At 40.0% G+C, this 18809-nt stretch overlaps 1 protein-coding gene and 1 long non-coding RNA gene across 3 annotated transcripts in view; one reads left to right on the top strand and one right to left on the bottom strand.

Moving 5' to 3' along the window:
- LOC109137923 (uncharacterized) overlaps positions 1-7670 on the top strand; it is a 29852-nt gene extending 22182 nt beyond the window's left edge. Inside the window, exon 3 of the long non-coding RNA XR_003464064.1 lies at positions 345-7670. This is a non-coding gene — a long non-coding RNA (uncharacterized LOC109137923). The remainder of the gene's footprint in view (positions 1-344) is intronic.
- Positions 7671-9692: 2022 nt separating this feature from the next.
- ankle1 (ankyrin repeat and LEM domain containing 1) lies at positions 9693-18491 on the bottom strand. 2 transcript variants are annotated; one of them, XM_027290564.1, is made up of 10 exons: positions 18377-18491; positions 18088-18259; positions 17395-17547; positions 17080-17185; positions 16726-16849; positions 13689-16118; positions 13275-13443; positions 12483-12645; positions 12264-12396; positions 9693-11653 (listed from the first exon to the last, which is right to left on the bottom strand). In XM_027290564.1, exons 2-10 carry the CDS (start codon positions 18153-18155, stop codon positions 11487-11489), a joined length of 3513 nt encoding a protein of 1170 aa, XP_027146365.1. In that variant the 5' UTR covers positions 18156-18259; positions 18377-18491; the 3' UTR covers positions 9693-11486. The 2 variants fall into 2 exon arrangements, with proteins under 2 accessions (XP_027146365.1, XP_027146366.1); XM_027290565.1 differs by having other exon boundaries at positions 18088-18287; positions 18377-18473.
- Between the last annotated feature and the right edge of the window lie 318 nt (positions 18492-18809).

The following is an 18809-nucleotide window of genomic DNA, read 5'->3' as shown; positions in this document are numbered from 1 at the left end:
CTAACTTACGTCTAAACTTTTTTTTTTTTTTTTTAAGATGAATCATGTGTTAATGTACACACACAGCGGCTCCTTGACATTGTTTCTCAAGACCACCCAGAGTGTATATAGGAATTGGGTTGTGAGTGGGCTTGTTGTACATATAAAATCATGTGTGAGTTCTTTCGAGAGGGTGTATTGCAGACTTATTACAGCTAATACTGCTACACACATCAGTCAGTGCTGTTGAATAATTTAAGTGAACATCACAGTGTGTGTGTGAAAGACATTTTAATAACATGGTTTACCAAACAACACCTGAATTTATCCTGTGGTTTCTTCTTCTCTGTTTGTTTTCTGCCCAGGTCCAGACATGAAGGAGGCATGCACTCACGTGCACACACACACAGATGCAACGGCACCTAGAGTCTGTCTGCGGTCTACCACCATCCTGCCACACACACACACACACACACACACACACATACACATACACATGCCTGTTACGGTAAGAATCAGAGACCACCGAGTTAGGGGGATAATAATGGTGTGAATGTGAGAAAACAAACTCATTATCCTCTGCTGTTTTTTGTCTCTGAGTAATTTTAAGACAAATTGACTACTGGTATTCAAAACTGCTCTAAATTCAGTAATTAAGAAAAGAAAAAAGTAATTTAACATCACAGGGTGCACAAAGTACTTTCTTGGTGCTAAAAATAGACTAAGAAAATAATGTCTTTATTAAATTTGGATTTCTCTTTTTGGAACAAATCCTAATTTCTGCATTTTCTATAATATAATTGAATGTTTCTGTTGTCATGCATGTCATTCATAGTGTGTGAGACAGAGAGTGTGTGTATGCATGCATAAAGCCCCCCCCTTTTTTTTTTCCTATTTCCATCAGTCAAAACCAATCTCCACAAGTCAAGTTTAACGGCAGCACCACATATCCCACAATACCCCACTCTGTGCCTCTCCCAGGCTTCCCAGCATCCTGCTTCGCCCTCTGTCCCAAAAAAAAAAAAAAAAAAAAGCGTGCTGAAATTACAGTGTGTGAGGCGGCATTGTGGGAAACCTTCCCCCCTCCTCTTGCCCGCCATGTTTGCCTTTCTTGTTCCTCCTTATCGTTTTCTCATTCTGCTACTGTTTTGGATGGGCTCGAGTGTGCGGGGTTTAATCTGACGTTCATTTAACTGTCAAACAGTTGTCCGTGTTAGTTTGGATCTACAGACTGAGGTTAACAAGGTATTAATGCAGTTCTAATTATTTTTTTTATTATTATTTGTTGATCAAATTACATTTCAGTTGTCCTTTCAGCATGAGGGTTTTGTTTTATGAACCGTTTGAACACAAGTAAAAACTAAATCTAATTATTTGCATTGATCTGCCTAGTCAGCTATATATTTATGGCTTTGGCTACTGTTACGTAATGATATAACTGAGTAGGGTTTCATTTTTATGCACACTTCAGGTTCAAACCCCTGAAATCTGGCAGCTCCTTTCCAGGTAAATTGGTCACAAAGTGACATTGACTTTGTTGGTCATCATGAGCAAATACTACAGCATGGCAGCTCAGAAAAAAAAAAAAAAAAAAACAAGCGAGCAGCATAAATAAATACATAAATGAAAGAGGAAAAATCACGGATTGCTGCTGGTATCAAAGCTACTTAAATCAAAAAGCAAAACCCGTCCTCTTGGTTTCTGGCTTCAGGTTAACTGACGGCACCTCCCTCACAGCAACCACACTACTAACCAGCTGTAATGACACACTCCATCAGTTCGGCTTTGCCTGTGCGGGGATAGCTTGGTTAACAGTCGGCCTGAGATGTGGCATGAGAGAGAGAGTGTGTGTGTGTCTGTGTGTGTGTGTGTGTGTGTGCGTGCGCTGGCTATTAAAGCACTTGAGAATCAGAGAGGAAAAGAGTCACACTGCTAATGGATGTGTCTATTGATGTTCCCATTTAGCAGCACACTGTAAACGATAGGGCAATGATTGTGTTGAAGACGGAAGGAGGTGGAGGAGGAGTGTAGAGCGGTTTGGCTGGGCGATGATAATGACAAGGAAGGTTATTATTTGGCACCCTGCGGGGTCTCTCTCTCCGCTTTGTGTGTGTGTGTGTGTGTGTGTGTGTGTGTGTGTGTGTGTGAGTAAAAGAGGGAGAGAGGCACGCTTCCTGCATCTCTCTCTCGCTCCTGTCGCTGTCCTTGCCTATTGGCTATTATTCTCTTTTTCGCTTTTTCTCCCCCCCCCAGTCCACTCCTCTCTCACGACATTACTCACTGCTGCTAGTCTACATCCAATTCTGGCCTTCTCACATCCACTTCTATTTCTCTTTTCTCAATGGCCCTACCTTTTTTTTTTTGTAATGTACAGTGCTGCAGATATCTTTTGTGATGGTAGATAAAATAGCGGGGGAAAAAAAGAGGTCAAAGATAGAATAATGCTGAAAAAATAGTTTCTTGTTATAAATTTTTTAGGATAGCAGGTTGCCCTTGAAATATTGATTTACTCACCATCAGATTTTTTTTCTTTTTTCTCTCCCAGCTGTGTGTGCGTGTGTGAGCCCTGTCAGTTTCAATCAGTGTGTGTGTGATGAATATGAATACAGTCAGCCTGCCTCCAGGTTTGGCAGTAGACCACCTCCAGCTGGACTCAGACCCCTACTCAAGTGTGCCTGTGTGTGTTTTGTGAGCGTGGTTGTACACGTCAGCCTGCATCTGTCAGCGCCTTGACAACCTGAGGATGAAAAATATACAACATAATATGCCACTTGGCACACGATGCATCCAAAGCCCTTCAACACAGAGGAAGGCATCCAGTTTCACCATCAGTGGGAATTGAACCCCTTGTTTTACTGAATTGAGACGTACAAAAAAAAAAACCTCCATAGGGTGAAATGCAATGAAATTAGATAGAAGTGCATGTTTGAAACAGGTTTTGCTAGTTTTGGTAAATGCTTGCAAATGTTAGGAGGTAGGATGTCTATGTTTTAGTGCACGCACAATCCTGCCTTCCTCACTTCCTTTCCCCCAATTACTGTAATCAGCCCCATTCTTTCCAGTCCTGCTTGTCAGTCCTTATGTGTGTGTGTGTGTGTGTTTGCTGTTGACTGCATATTGTTTGCTAGAAGATTAATAGTGTTTAAATCTGTAAATATCTTGTCAGTGTAGTAGAAGTCCATCTATCATTCTGTGTGTGTGTGTGTTTGTGTGTGTTTGTAATCGCAGGGCAGCAGATAAAGAGGGAGACGCCATTCCAGCTGTGAGGGAAGAAGTCAACATACACACACACACACACACACACACATATACACACACAGCCGGAGGCGTGTGAGCAGGTGAGCATTAAGTCAGGCAGCTAAACAGATCACGTCGCGGTATGATATCTGCAGACAGGCAGACAGAGAAGGCCGGTCTGTACCTGCAGGCGGAGAGCAACAACTCACAGCACCCCTCGCCAGGAATTTCCTCCCCCTCCTGAGTGAGAGACGGAGAGAGGGAGGGGTGTGTGTGACAGAGACGGTGAAAGAGAAACGGACATAAACTCACTGAAGTGTTTCCATGCAAACAGAATAGTAAATCATGATTACGAAGTGGACGGCAATTTTTTTTTTTTTTTTCCAGATTTGATCAAAAGTCCTTCAATGTCACGAAATAGTTTAACTTTGACATTAAGCTGACATGATGCTTTGGTGGTAGAGACACATTTACAAACAAAATAAAGAACAGCCTGTTTTTTAGCCCAGCATCTTAAGAAAAGACTTCAAATGAGACTTTGGACATTCAAATTTTTTTTGTCAGATTTTGTGCGTCGTAACTACCACAACACTCCCATATGAAGAGCGTTAAGAACTGAGTACATTTGTGTTTTTAAAGAACTTGGATGCAAACATCATCACTCAGTTCATCAACATTTTAATATTTATCTCTTTTAGCGAGTTAAATAATTGTAGCTTTTACATCTCTGTACTTCCTCTCGTCTTTTGTATCATATTCAACCCGTATTTTTTCACTTCAACCATGTTTTTTTTTTTCACCCCCCATGACTCAGATGATATTCACAGGGACGCAATAATGTAAGAGAACACTAAGAGGGTAGTGAGAAAAAATATCTCCTGTGTAGACAAAAAGTCACACAAAAACTGTCCCAATGTGCCCCCTACTTATGTTAGCCACATTTTCAACATTCTCCCTTAACCCCATTTGATGAAAGGATATCCTTTGACATAAAAACAAAAAAGAACGACGCATTCACACGCTACTGTAATATCAAGTACAGATGCTTCTTTTGTTATTTGGGAGTCATTCGATCACCTCCTGTATGATTTGTCTTTCTGGAATTACTTGGGTGTTTTGACAGGGTCCACAGTACTAATTGTGAAACTTTGACAGTATCCGTTACGCAAACTTGTTCTGCTAGTTTGCTTTTGTGAACGCTCCCTAAGAACGGCTTTGACATTTTTATTTTTTTTCACAGGTTTTTATAGCTTCCTTTCATTCACAATGTGCTCGGCATATGTGTCCTTTATCTGTGGCGTCCTGTATCACGTTCATAGTTGTAATTCCCCTTTGGGAGATGCCCATTACAGTTGTGGTTGAGCAGCTTCACTGAACCAACTGTGGGTTATGTTGTTGCCTAAGAGAGCCACAGTAGTAGTTACTAAATAGGGGAGAGTTATCAGTTCACATCTCCTGCGTAGATTTTCCCAACTGAAGTTGTTTCATGGAGATTGTTGCTATTCCTTATCTCAGTTTTTTTTTTTGTCCTGGTGTTTTTAAAAGCTCTTTATATTTAGCCAACAGAACCTGTCCTGAAATTTTTATGCGTCACAACTCTCTCCACACAGACTACTGCATCCACTTATCTAAAAATGATTCAGTGGTAAAATGTCAGAGCTGTCTGTGCCATTAAGGCCAGCATGTTTGAAGGAAGGACACCCTTGCCTGCCCTCTCCTTCCTCCCCCCCTCTGTCTCTTTTCATTCCTCCTTTCTCGCTCCCCTTTAGCTCTCTCACCACATCCTCCCCCCCCCTACCCAGCCCAGGCTGGTTTGAGGGCTGATGCGCAGACCTTGTCATTCAGATTAGGGCCACATTGTCAGCTCAGGGCCCTTCCTCTCTAGTCGCATGTCCCCAATCTTTCTTCTTACTGTCACCCTCATCCTGCGGCCAGAGAAGACCTTATAAAGCAACATTCCTTCTCATCCACTTCTGTCAATTCCAACACTGTCACTCAAATCACTGTTCGGGAGAGTGGAGAGAGGCCGAGTTAGCAGCAGTGTCCCTCGCAGCAAGGACTGTGCTTTTTGGTCTGAGCCGGGTTGACGTGTCACGAGCTAGCAAACTGTTTTTTTTGATTGAGGTATTTTGAGTTCTAATTCTTTTTTTTTGTCTTTGCTAACAACTGACGAGCTTTTCAGAGGAATATATTACCCGAGATAAGCAGGAAAGGACAAAGTAGAAGCGGCGATTGTGATCCGAAGCAGAAAAGAGAAGCAATCTTTTAATAAAATTGGTCATTGTGTTTTGCTTAATAGTAAAGACTACCAGTCATGATGTTGTTTTTGAGCCTACTCTTTCTGTGAAATGAGTATTTGGCAGGACATGAGATATCCACCACATCATCTTAGTCACTCTTTATCCTGCTGTGTAAAAGAGTCCCAGCACCATATTTATCATCCAACCACATCTTGACTCACCGCCACAGTTTTATTGTCACGTCGTATCTAATTGCTACAGCAGCTTTGTGGCATTTAATTTCTGTTGTTTCCACGACCCTGTTTTTTTTTTTCTCATGATGAGCAACAATGATTCAGCAGTATGTAACGCAAGATGTCGGGCAGTTCCTTTACTGGTATTAGCACAAGGAGGTTAAAAAAAAAAAACAGTCTTCAGCCACATCATAGCGAAAACAACAGACGCTATTGATCTGGGTGAGTCGACAGTTTCATACCCGGTGTCTTCCTCATCCTCCACCTTGCATGAAGCCCTCGAGGCATACTGGTTTTCTCTCCAGAGGCCATGCTGCTGTGCTTCAATACAGCGTATGACGACAAGCTGCAGCCTTCAGCCAGGTGCCGTGTTTACTAAAACCCGCTATGAGTCAAGAGTTTCAAGATGACTTCCCGTTTCTAACAGCTACTTGCAGTTGAATAAAATGTGCTCCCATACCCTGACACTGTCTTTGGTGTCGTAATGACCATGCGTCATGCAGCATTCAATGTCATTGCCAGGACTGAAGAAGAGGTGGGGCAAAGCCAGTTCTGCTTCTTTTCTTACAAGGGCCGTGTAGAGGAGAGCACATGGGCATTTCTTTTAATAATAAATCTAATAATATATTGCATTTCATTTATATCTGTGCATGTTTGTTCCTTCATATTAATCATTTTTCCTGTCTCTTATCCTTAGGTACAGTATGTGAATGATCAGAAGAATTTTGAAAGTTGTAAATAGGTATAGTCATTTGTAGTTATTTGATATTCCTGGATGTAAAGATCGCACCATCAGAGTATGTTAAAACATTGCTTTTTTTAAAAATGTGTCCCCGCTTAGAGAATAGAAGAGAGATTTAGTGAGAGAGGGTGAGAGTTAGAAGCCTCTACGCCCACAGAGAAGACTTGTTCCCTCTGCATCTCTAAGCAGACTGTCATCCCTGGTCACCATCAGGTCTGTGCTCGCCCCAGTGAACATTCAACGCTGTCGGTGAGTTTCAGCTAAATTGAAAAAACCATCGACCGTTGATTGTACCCTGGGGCCAGCCTTTGTCACTCTGTTTCAAAAAAAAGGAAAGGTAAAACTGAGACACACAGGCAGGGCCAATGACTTCTTGAAGAATCACATGAAGAGCACTGCGTCTATCCTGCACAAACAAAAGGAAAAATACTTCCAGCTTCCAAACCACAACAAAGGTCACAATCAACATTCATTGCTGTCGGTGGGTTTAACTGTGTGGAAGAGCTCACTGAACGATGAATGCAACTGTGTCCCAGATTTCATCCGAACGTCAAAAGGAATAGCGTCGCGATATGCTGATGATGGCATTATTTATTTCTACCCCCTTCGCCTCCCACCAACGACGGGCACACACAGGCGGCGTGAATTGACAGGCAGTTCAGATTACATCTCGATCACGCTTGCTGGTGCGGAGGGGGTTCGAGTCCGGCTTCAGCAGCCGAAGAAAATAAGATGCAAGAGATAGTTGGAAGCAAATGACCTTTAAAGAAAAGTACGCAGCGAATATATGGCTTGTATTGCATCTAGGGTTTGATAAATGATTCAGTTGTAAAATAATGACTGAAAAATAAACAGAATATGCTGAATATGAACAGATGCATTCCAACATGGTAAGTGGACTTTTTGGATAAAGAAAAAGAAGAAAAGGATGTATTTATTAAAAGTATATATTTAATCAATATGGCAGATGAGCTGCTAAAGCACTGAAATCTAAATATGTTAAAATCCCATCATTTTTTTAAAGTATTAAAGTCAGTTTGGTAGAACAGGCACATTAACAGCTTTTAAATGGTAGATGTGTCATTTTGAAACAAAGCTGTTGATATGATGGGAAATAAAACATGTACTTGCTTTTTTCGTATCCAAGATCTATAAAGCTGTGGAACTTTAACTGTGGATTTATTGTAAAACTATTTCATGTTGTTTTCATTAAATAAATTCTCACCATTTGAACCCTCAGTGATGCGTCTATGTTCCTTCGTTCTTCTTTGGTTTAGTTTGGTTACAGGAGTGATGAGGTTGGATGTAACACATTCAAATTTGTGTCCTTTAAACATTCAAATAATTCAGTCAAGTAAAAACAGCCTGCTGTAGATCAGTGTGTTCAAAGCAGCACACCACTGATTTATGGCTTATTTAAATCTAGTCAATATTCAGTGATACTAATGACTATTGATAAGCTACCCTTTTCTCACAGTAACGGACTTCTCGTAAGAGATGAATGTGATAGTCCCCACTCACCTGAAATTATACTGCAAGAAACTACGTTAATATGAGAATTTAGAAATAAATAAATAAATAAAAAAATCATTTATGGTATTTACAGATATCTTTACATTTACTATATTTTTTTTCAAATAAATGATTACATACTAGAAAATAATGTGATATATAAATATGCTGTGTCTATGGATTATGTAGATATTTTATAGAAATGTAGAAGTGGTTATTGAACAAATGACTTGCATCCTGAAATTAACAGTACAGTTATGACAGAAATTGCACACACAATACAGAAACTGCTGCAACATTTAAAGGACTCGAATATGTGAAACCGGCCTCAACGTAGATTAGCCGACTATGTAAGATTTATATTTTTTCTTATATTATTTCAGAGGGATTTAATTTGTTAAAATAAAAATGACAGATGTAATGTAAATAAAATGAATATGAAGTCAGCTGCTTATCCAGCGTGGCTAATTGAAAACACATTTTGCAAAATATTCAAAACATTTCAAGACTTTGTAAAATGACAGTAAATCAAACTTGAATAATTTGTATTTTCATCAGCAAAATATAATTCATACTAGATTTATACTGTGGTCCTTCTTTGTGTGCGTGTGTGGGTGTGTGTGAGTGTGTGTGTCTGCTAAGCTCATTTGTATTTTTCTACAACAAATGGTTAAGTGACACAGTGCTATTTTTACCTGCTGGTGTAGTTTGGTTCAGTCTGTAAATGATCAAAGTGTGCTGATAAAACACGCATACATAATTAAGTAGCGACTTACTTTAACGGTCTGTGAGAGATTTCTGTTCTTGTTCCTGTACGCTTCTGTCCTATCTAGCCGGGAAAGTACCTGCGCAGTATTTCAATGGAAAACTAAACAGTGCTGATTTTGTATGATAACCACTGCTTGACCAGCAGAAATGTTCAGTTCTGGAGAAACTGGAAAACCCCCTTTAACATGGGGTTTTAGTTTCATTTACGCACCTCATGGGTCATAACGGTAATTTCAGGCTTTTATAGCCCTCCAATACAGTAGTCTACTGGAAGTGTACAATATGACCAAAATTTTAAACATTTTTCTAAATATAACGCTTTTTATGGCTTCCTATATTACACACCATTTATTCTGCACATTTAAGTAATCTCAAGAGTTCAAATTTTAGCCCCGCTCAGTGACAGAATTCAATGTGTCAGAGAGCCACGGTGCTGACATTGGACAAGAGTACATTCAAGAGGATGTACATGCTGTTTATTATATAAACCACAATGATGCATTGTGGCCAACCATTAGCAAGAAGCTGCAGATCTAGGAAACAGAATCAGTCATGATAACAGTAATTCAAGACCATTGTTCCCAAATTAGACATAATTACTTAAACAGGAAAAAAAAAATTCCACTGATTCTTGCAGCAAAATGTTTTGTAATAGTTTAAAAAGCTGAAATGGAAAAAATCCTCTGTGCTCCTCTGTGGTTTACAAATATTGAAAAAAACATATGGTTGTGAAAATTAAAATAAGTATTTGAATAGTAGTTTAAATAGGGGTATTAGACATTAAACACAACAAACAGCTCTATGTGAAATAAATGTTTGCACTACTAACAGCAAACACTAATTGTACTTACTCACAGAGGATGAAGACCAGTCACTGTAAGAGGAGAATAAGTCTAAACTCAAGGACAACGTGAATGACTTCCTTTGTCCACTAGAGGGACACCAAAGAACAAAATATGAAAAGAAAGAGTGCCTTGCAGCTCAGTTTTGTCATTTGTATTTTACTACATTTACAGAAATGCAAAATAAAAGTGAAAACACAAAAAAAATTGCATTAACAGCAGAAGTTAAAGATCATATTGAAAAGAGCGCACATCACTACATGTATGGAGAAATGACTATATGTACCATTACACGTGACAATCGACCAAGAAATCATATCAAACATAGATCACAATGAAGAATTATTTTAAAAACTATGAAAATGTGAAAACCATAAGGGGGTGTCTACACACCAACTGTTTGTCTGTTGTCTATTTTTTTTATTATTACTAGTTTAATTATTAAAAAGGTAATTATTTTGATGATTAAAAGTAAAAGCTGTAGATCTTTTACTCCCTTCATGATGATCTCATGCTTTGATATTTTCAAACAGGGTAATAGGAAGTAAAAAAATAAATCTCTAATACAAAATTGTCTTTTTAATTGTTAGTATTAATGCCTTTTGTGTAAAATAAAGAATATGTGCATCTCCCAGATAACTGATCAAGTATTTTACCCTGAGGAGATCATGTTTGAGTTTTGAAGCTCATTGCCCTGGATATTAATGTGTAAACCATGAGATGAGACTGTTTTCAAGTAAAAGAGTGTCTTCAGTTTGGGATTTCTTTGACGGATAAAGATTCATTCATTTTATTAGCTAACAAAATTATGTAGATTATCACAATTGATAAAAGGTGTGACCTAATGATGTGAATTAACCACTGATCTCAGCCATCGTAAGTCCTGGTGTTCTACCCGACAAACAGTTATTAATATAAAATATATTATACAATATAAAAATATATAATATATGTTATATTAATATTTATAAAAGAACTGTATGCATACAAACATCTACTACTATTGGACGCTATCATCATTTTTTTTTTAAACAAACTAAAAGGGAAATCAAACCATGTAAACAAATTAAATCACATTTTACAGATTACGTTTCTAAAAATATAAACTTCATTGTTGGTTTATCCATGAAACCTATCATGCTTAGTAACAGTTACCAGCGTCTGCTAAATTCACCATATCTTTAACACTACGAAAATAATGTGATTAACTGCCAGGCTTCATCTGTTAATACAACTCTCCCAGCTCCTTTGGAAAAAAAGACATTATGCTTTGACTCGTTTATGTGCAATGCGACACCAGCTTATTTGTTATGCTGAAATGCATATGAAATCAGTTGTGGATCAATTTCATCATTAGTACTACAGCAGTCGAGAAGAAAAATGCCCTACTGGGAAGGATGTTTTTGGAAAATAACTTTGTCATGCTTATTTGTTGTGACTTTTGAAAGACCTGCAATCTCACAGTTTTGATTCCCACTTTTTTTTTTCTTAATCTAATAACACCGCTTTTCGTGGAATCATAATTTTTTGTCATATCTGGACAGATTAAAAGCAATGTGACGAGCAATTGCATCTCCAATCCACGTAAAGCTTACATACAAAAAGAAATTAATGCAAAACCAAATTTAGGTAACGTCATTGTTAACAAAGACAAGCAAGTAAAACAAGATTGGAACTAACAAGCTTAAAGGATGTTAAGACTGGCAGAGGATGTTGAAAAAATATTGCTCAGGGATGGAGGGATCATTCATAGTAGAAAGAGACTAGGTAAAAAACACACTGGGTAACAACTCAGGATCTTGATGTAAACCTCACTCATCTTTTGAGCACAAAAATGTCCAAAGACTGATTTCTCTCTACCCTTAATAGTGGTATTTGCCCCAATGTGCACTGGCATTTCGATGCTGTTCACACAACCCTCCAGTGGGGGTCACTACTGTCTGATGTCTACTGGTCTGAGCTGTCTCTCACCCTCAGCCAGGAAGATCTGCATGGCCCTGTAGAGCAGGTGGACACCCAGCTCCCGTTTCTTCTTCACCTGCCAGTTGGACACCACGCCATAAAAGTCCCCTCGCTTCTGATTGGTGAGCATTTTCAACCCTGGGACAGTTGGAGAGGTTACTGACATGCTTGACTGGCATAAGATCAATTGTGTCTGAATTGTTATTTCATACGTGTTTGTTTATAGATTTTCCATAAATAAACAATCACGCTTCGTGCAGATAAATGCCAAAAATCTTATGCTGAATAAAATAACATGTCGAGGGTATTCATGAGATTATAAGCAAGTCAGTCAAACTTATGTATGCTCAAAAAAAGAAAACAAGGCAAAATGTGCTGCACATATCCAGCGTTTAAGAAACACAGTTGATGCAGTCTATCAAATATGATATAACATGGTGCTGGATTTATTGATTTTTTCCCGATTATAGCGCAAAGCATCAATAATATTCTTTTAGTGGACTGTCACATTGATTTAACCATATACAATTTTGGTAATGACACTATTTTGTCTTCTCAGTAAATTACATTTTTAAGTGAGTCTAGCTTACATTTACAGCCAATATCTTTTTTTTTTTTACTTCTTTTACCAGAAGTCATTATGTCCTTCTTACAATTGGCTGATATCGTCATAAAAAAAATGACTGTCATCTCATTTGCTGTTTAACAGAGATGACTGGTGGTGAGTTTCACCCCCATTTGTACTCACCGATGGCCTCCACCATGCAGGCCTCTCTTGTGTAGGCCTCAACTGGAATGACATTCTGAAAACAATGCAGAGAGATGACGCCCTGCTCGGCGTTCCACACCTGAAGGATGTGCTGCACTTTGGGGCACAGTTTCTGTCACACAGAGAGGAAATATAAACACATTTTACTAATTTATCAAAATGTAATCAAATGAAACTGATCATTGCGTGCTGCCTAACCTTGGAGGTCTTGTCTCCTTTGTAGTACTCTAGAGCCTCATACAGGTGGCTGTAGGGGCGGGAGCGTTTTCCTTTGCCCACATAGAATATAGCGTTGATAAATGTCTGGAAACACTCCTGTGGAGTCATGGTGTGACTGCGGAATGGGAGGTTTTTCGTCACTCTGGCAGGGGAGAAACACAAAGATCCATTTAATTATATTTGAAAAATGTTTATCTTACAGAGATGTGGCAATTCAACAAGTCAACAACTGCTTAGCGTAGTAGACAGTTATTGTTTATTTAACAGATTGTTTGTCTGTGTGTCCATTAATCTATAAAATCAAGCAATAAACTTGTTTTGTCTGTCTAGTTTTAACTAGTTTACGTTATAAAAAGGTGACACAATAACGATGAAGCCTCACAGATAAAACATATATGGAAATTAGTTTATAAACCTCTCTGTACTGAGACGGTGTTGCAAATTTGGTAAATGTTGTGTTTGTTTTTTGACATTTATAAAAAATGACAACCCATAAACCTACCTAATATTTTACATATCGTGTATGATCTCTAAAATGATTCTTACTTGTCTCAACTAAAGATGTCTGCTAAGGCTGCTTTTCATATACAGCTTATACAGCAGTCCTAATTACAAGCAGTGTTTTACAGAAATGATTTCCATGCAAAATAAGAATGGTCTCATCAAATGAGGAACATTTTATGCAGTCCACACCATCTTCCTTTGGAGAGCCTGACAACATAGCCTGAAGGAAGCAAAGAGAAGCAGGAATCAACATGAGAGACGGCAGACCTTGGGTCGAGCAGCAGGTAGTTGAAGCTGGACTTGATGATGCCCTCCCTCCATTTTCTGTTTTGATCTGGTTGGTCAAACTGCTGGCACAAAGCCTGCTCGTCAGCCTGGCAATTAGGCAGCTCGAAGGTCCTCAGGGCACGACGCAATTCTGGACTATAATCTAAATCTACAGAAATACAGAAATCAGAGAAGACAAGAAAGTGATGTCATGTGATGATAAGCTAAATGAAATATAAGTGTATTAACATGTTTCATTCGTTCTGTGGTTCTAATCTTATTTAACCACACACTTACTTAAATCCCGCAAACTGTAGTAAGTTTCAGTAAAAATAACGAGGCCATAAATAATTTCAATACTTCACAGGACAAACGTTAATTTATGGAAAAATAATTATGAACATGAGCATATACCTGTTTGTGGCTGGTCCAGCTGCTTCTGAGGATGTGGTGATTGGGAGTTTGACTCCAGCAACAGGCGGCACAGCCTTCGCATGTAGGTGGGCCTGGTGCGGCTGCTAATGGGGCCTGGGCTCTCCCCCAGCTCTACTAGCTTCAATCTCAGCTCCTTGTCCGTCATCCCTTTGGTCTCCGACAACAAACTGTGCTCATCATTTTCTTCCTTCTGTTGTGCCATCTGGGGCTTCTGGTTCTCCTTTCCTCTGTTGTTCATCAGGTCAGTCTGCATGGAGCGCCAGTCATAAAGGATGGTCTCCTCGCTGCTGCTAATACTGATACTAGAGCTGAGGGAGGTGTTTGCAGTAGGAGGGACGTGGATCTCAATCAGCTTGTGGCCCTGTTCTGTATCAGTGTAGAGGTACTCCACTGGTTCGTCCAGATCCTGAATGAGTGGACGCCCTCCGGGGGTGTAAGACAAATTAGCCAGGTTCTGTGGCCTGCGGCAGCTCGACAGCCGGCTCATGCTGTACCTGGGGGTGCATCCTGTGCCTGGAGTGCAAGGAAGGTCGGAGTCTTCCCTTGACCTTCTTGGGGAAAAATAGCTGGAGCTGGAAGAAGATGACACAGAGTCCGCCTGAGAGCTACAGTCCTCAGTGATCGAGACATTTTCGTTTTGTAGGCTGTCGACTTTGTCCTTACTATTTACATGATCATTTATTTTTGTCATTGCCTCGTCTGTACTCGTCAGATCATCAGTCAGAAAATCCCCATTTTCAGCAAGACCATGGCCTCGCATGGCAAGTATTACCTCTGCAAGGTTTCTTTCATAAGTGCCTGTTGGAGTGTCCTGATTTTTCTCCAGTACGACTGTGTCAGACAAAGTCTGCGACTCAGTAATAGTGTCAGTTATGCTCCTGGAGAGGATCAGAGTGTCAGCTTGGCTATTACTAACACTTGAACCAGCTCTGAGGGTGCTGGACTGTGTGTCCTGACAATCAGCAGGCAATGAGTCTCCTCCTGTGCTACTCCCTGAGTATGATCGTGTATAACAAGGTGCATGTGGTGAACTGTAAAAGTCTTCCCTGCTATGAGATCTGGGCGTCTGGCGGCGTGATCTAACTGGTGTAGGGAGGGTGTCTTCAAACAGAGAAGATGTGGCGAGGAGGCTATCAGGAGTTCTGCTTGTTCTCAGTGAGCAGCGACTCAACCTTGAGCGAGTCCTGCCCGTTACAAAAGGACTTGGTGTGAATGGAAGGGTTTTCTGTAATGCTTCAACTGTGTCATCCTCTCGCTGGTCAACACCACCTTCACTTGAAGTGTCCACGACAGGACCACTACAAGCTTCAGATACGTCTGTGTTTGGGAGTTTTGCTTGAGACAGGGCCAGTTTATCACACATACCTGGTAAGTGCTCAATAGTTTGAGGGTTTGAATTGTTCTGCAGCTCTTTTTGAAGAGGTGGAAGATCCTCACTGTGCCGTGCCAATTCAGAATCAGAGTCTGTAGAAATATGAATCTTTTTGTCAGATTCAGCCCCAACAGACAACTTGGGGAGTAAAAGCACTCTGGGATGTACAGACATATCCAGAGCACTGGTGTAATGATCACTCTCACAGCTACTATAATGACTACTACCAGTCCCACTGCTACTGCTACCAACACGGAAACAGGCTGGCTGCTCTGGTATATTCACCACAGCCTCTTTTACATGTTCATCCTCGTCCTCATCATCACTCTCATTCAAGGCACAGTGACTGATGACTGTTTTCTCCATGTCTTCTTCTGCGCTCTCACTGCTTTCCCTGCAAAAAACATAAACGTGATCCGGCGATGTGACATCGATACCCTGCTTGTGTAAAATGGTGGCCATGCGTTCTGAATCCAGGAAGTCAGAGTACTCGGACAGGTCAAAGGGTAAGCTGCCAGTGAAATTCTTGCCATCAACAGCAGGCTGTTGACTGCAAGATTCAGGACTAAAAACCGGGAAATATTCATCTGCATCTTTGAAGCTCACGCTCTTACGGCTCGCTCGCCTGGGAAGAAATGCTGGAAGAGTGTCTCTTCTGGAGGGGGAGATTCTTCCGTCAGTCGTAGCAGCATGTTCATTTGCTTCTGATGTGAACACATCATCATGAGTAAATAAATCATCCTCCTTAAGAATCGGCATTGCGACTGAAGGTCCCACTGCAGACATGCGAGTGCTTGATAGTATAGAGGGACCTTCAGATGCCCCATGTGAGGAGGAATTAGCCCAGTGATGCCTCCTAATATCAGAGAGTCTGTTATATGGTATTCCTCCATTAATGATAGACATGTTGAAAAATGACGAGCGCCTTGTGCTGCTCAATGGGGCTTCACCTAAGCCACTTATCATAGAAGAGTTGGAACTGAAGCTGTAATCTGATTCTGGATAGCTGGATGTGTCTGTTTGGTCTGAAAACACAGCTGTGGATAAAAAAAAAGAGGCATATGAAATAACAGTTCATACAAAAGTGAAAGATTACCCTAAAAAAAAAGAGCTGTATATACCAGCAAAGAGTTTGACAGATGATCGGCCATGTGTTGGGGAATAGTGAGTGTAGTGGCAAATATTGGAGTCAGTTAGGAAAGTATGACACCTATTGGTTGACAAAGTATTTTTCTCCTTGGTTCACTACATTCTTTGACACAATATCCGAGAAAATCAAGACTGGTAGAGTCTCCATGTTGAAATGCTGCAAAATATTCTGTCAGATTGTGTTTTTTTTTTTTTATTTCAAGGGGTTTAAGGAAGTTAACACTTGAAATTGGTATGTGATCTCTGTAATAACTGTGGTATTACTGTGATATGACAATTTGCTTGCAGCTGAGCACAATGGTAAACACTTGACTGACTAAATAAATATTATTGTAATGTATTTGGCATATATGGTAACTTGCCATTTCACACAGCAGTATTGTTTTCTTCAAGATTTGTAAATAAAATAACACAAGTTGGATAAATAAACTTTGTGTTCAAGTCGTATTTATCAGGATTACGTCTTTATGTCATTTTGAAACAAGATTCTCTTACAGTATTGGAATTGGGGCAAGTCGTCGTCCTCTGCGTCCACTGAACTGCCCTGGTGCTCCTGAAGGAGCTGGGCACATTTTCGATTCTCCTGTTGCTCTGCAAGCTGCCCTGGTGTGTTCCCTTCCTATATAGAGATAAAAAGCGTAAACCAAACTAAAACAAACATTTTAAGCGACTTAACACTCTGATATTTTCTGTCTATTAATTTAACTGCATTACAGGGCTATTGCAAGAACTTTATAATCAGTGTTAACGATAAATTATTGTAGATTGTTCAAGTGCACGTATCTGTGTACGTTCAGCTGTCTGAAAGTTCAATAAAAACTGATAAATAACACTAAAAACTAATCTTACATTATCTTTACTGTGTGGGTTCCCTCCATTCATCAAGAGCAGCTTCAAATTTTGATAACATCCCCACAGTGCAGCAATGTGAAGAGGAGTCAGGCCCTCTGATGACCTGGAGAAATGCAAGAACATCACATACACAAGAAAACATTACATAAAGAAGAACGTCCCTGCCGTCTGTGGAAGGTTGCTCAAAAATCTATACAACCTATATACACTTAGCGATGCTGCAGTAGTCAAACCGATCCGATCCAACCAGGCTCTGTAGTTTTACAGATAGCACTGTGAAGAGGAAAAACTCCCCCGTATTTTCAATCTTACCTGATATTGGGGTCCGCTCCATACTGCAGCAACATTTTCAAGCAGCGCGTGTTCTTCTCAGTCTCTTTGCCGACGGCCAAGTGTATTGCAGCCACCCCTTTAGCGCCCACCAGGTCAGGGCACGCACCTTGTGAAAGAAGCAGCTGCACAGATCTGCCGAGAAAGAGAGATCTGTTACAATCTGACGTACACTGGATTGTAGCATGCGGTTTAATTATACTGCAAAAACACACACATGTGTGACGTCTTACAAAAACACTTGCACTCAGGATTGAAAGATGGACAAATAAGCATAATAACTTACAACTCAGACTGAGTGCGCAAGCTGGCAAATGTTGTGTTAGGACTGTTTTAGTTCAACTTAATGATAATTGCTGAAGCTGTAGATACTGTTGACACATCAAGCCTTCCTTTGACTAAAGGGTGTATATCATGTGTGCAACCCTTAGAGTTAATATACCTGACATTACAAGCAACGCTAAGTTGAAAATTACTGAAGAAAATCGTTAAAAAAAAACAACAACGATGCTAAAACAACGATCTGAGTTACAGCTAAAAAGTTAACAAAGGTTAAAGCTTGAATGACTGGCTACTTACAAAATGTAACACTGTGTAATGTTAAGTCAGAGCTATCGCATGAGACCAGGGGCATGTCTGGACATAACAAAGAGGAAAGGGGGGTCAGAGAGTCACCTCGGTTCTCCATCCTTCACAGCTCTACACAGTTGATTTTCCAGCGTCCTCGTCGTCTTTCCAGCCATGTTATCCGTTCATATATTTGTCCATCAGCCTCTTCTGGATTAGCCCATCGCTGACTCCGTGCGGCAAGGCATGTGTAGCTTTAAATCGAGGCTAGCTGGCGAAGCTAACAGCGACAGAGAGGCTGCATCAAACTACGTTTAATACACACACACACACATATATGTATACATATACAGCCAACAGTTCATGTGTACTAGCCTCCGGTTTGTCCCTTAAATACCTTGAGAGGTGTGATGTTTTCAGACTCTGGAGACCAGCTGTTTATCCTTTATTTTCTATTTTGGTTGAATTTCCCTCCAAGCGCACAAACCCTCCCTCTCCTTGCTGGCAGCAGGCGGAAGTCCCGCCCACAGATGTCTCTGATTGGACATTTTTTTTCAATTAACCCAATCAGATGAAACTTTAATTAAAAAAGGAGGTGTGTGTTTTAATCGATACTAATGTATCAGTGATCGATACTCACCACAGCCCATTGTATTGGCGGCTCTGATGTATTTTACAATTGAATTATTGCTGGTTGTAGTTGAATGCCTATTCATTATTATGTTCTGTTGCACATTATTTTGTTTTATGACCTACAAAGATTTTTCATATCAAATAAAACATGTATAATTTTCGAATGTGTATGGATGATAGTAGTATTTAGTAGCAGG

The sequence above is a fragment of the Larimichthys crocea genome, chromosome XVII (genome assembly GCF_000972845.2).
Source record: "Larimichthys crocea isolate SSNF chromosome XVII, L_crocea_2.0, whole genome shotgun sequence".
In the NCBI taxonomy this organism is placed as follows: Eukaryota; Metazoa; Chordata; class Actinopteri; family Sciaenidae; genus Larimichthys; species Larimichthys crocea.
Note: the sequence above shows the minus strand (reverse complement) of the source record. Positions and strands in the feature narration are given on the sequence as shown.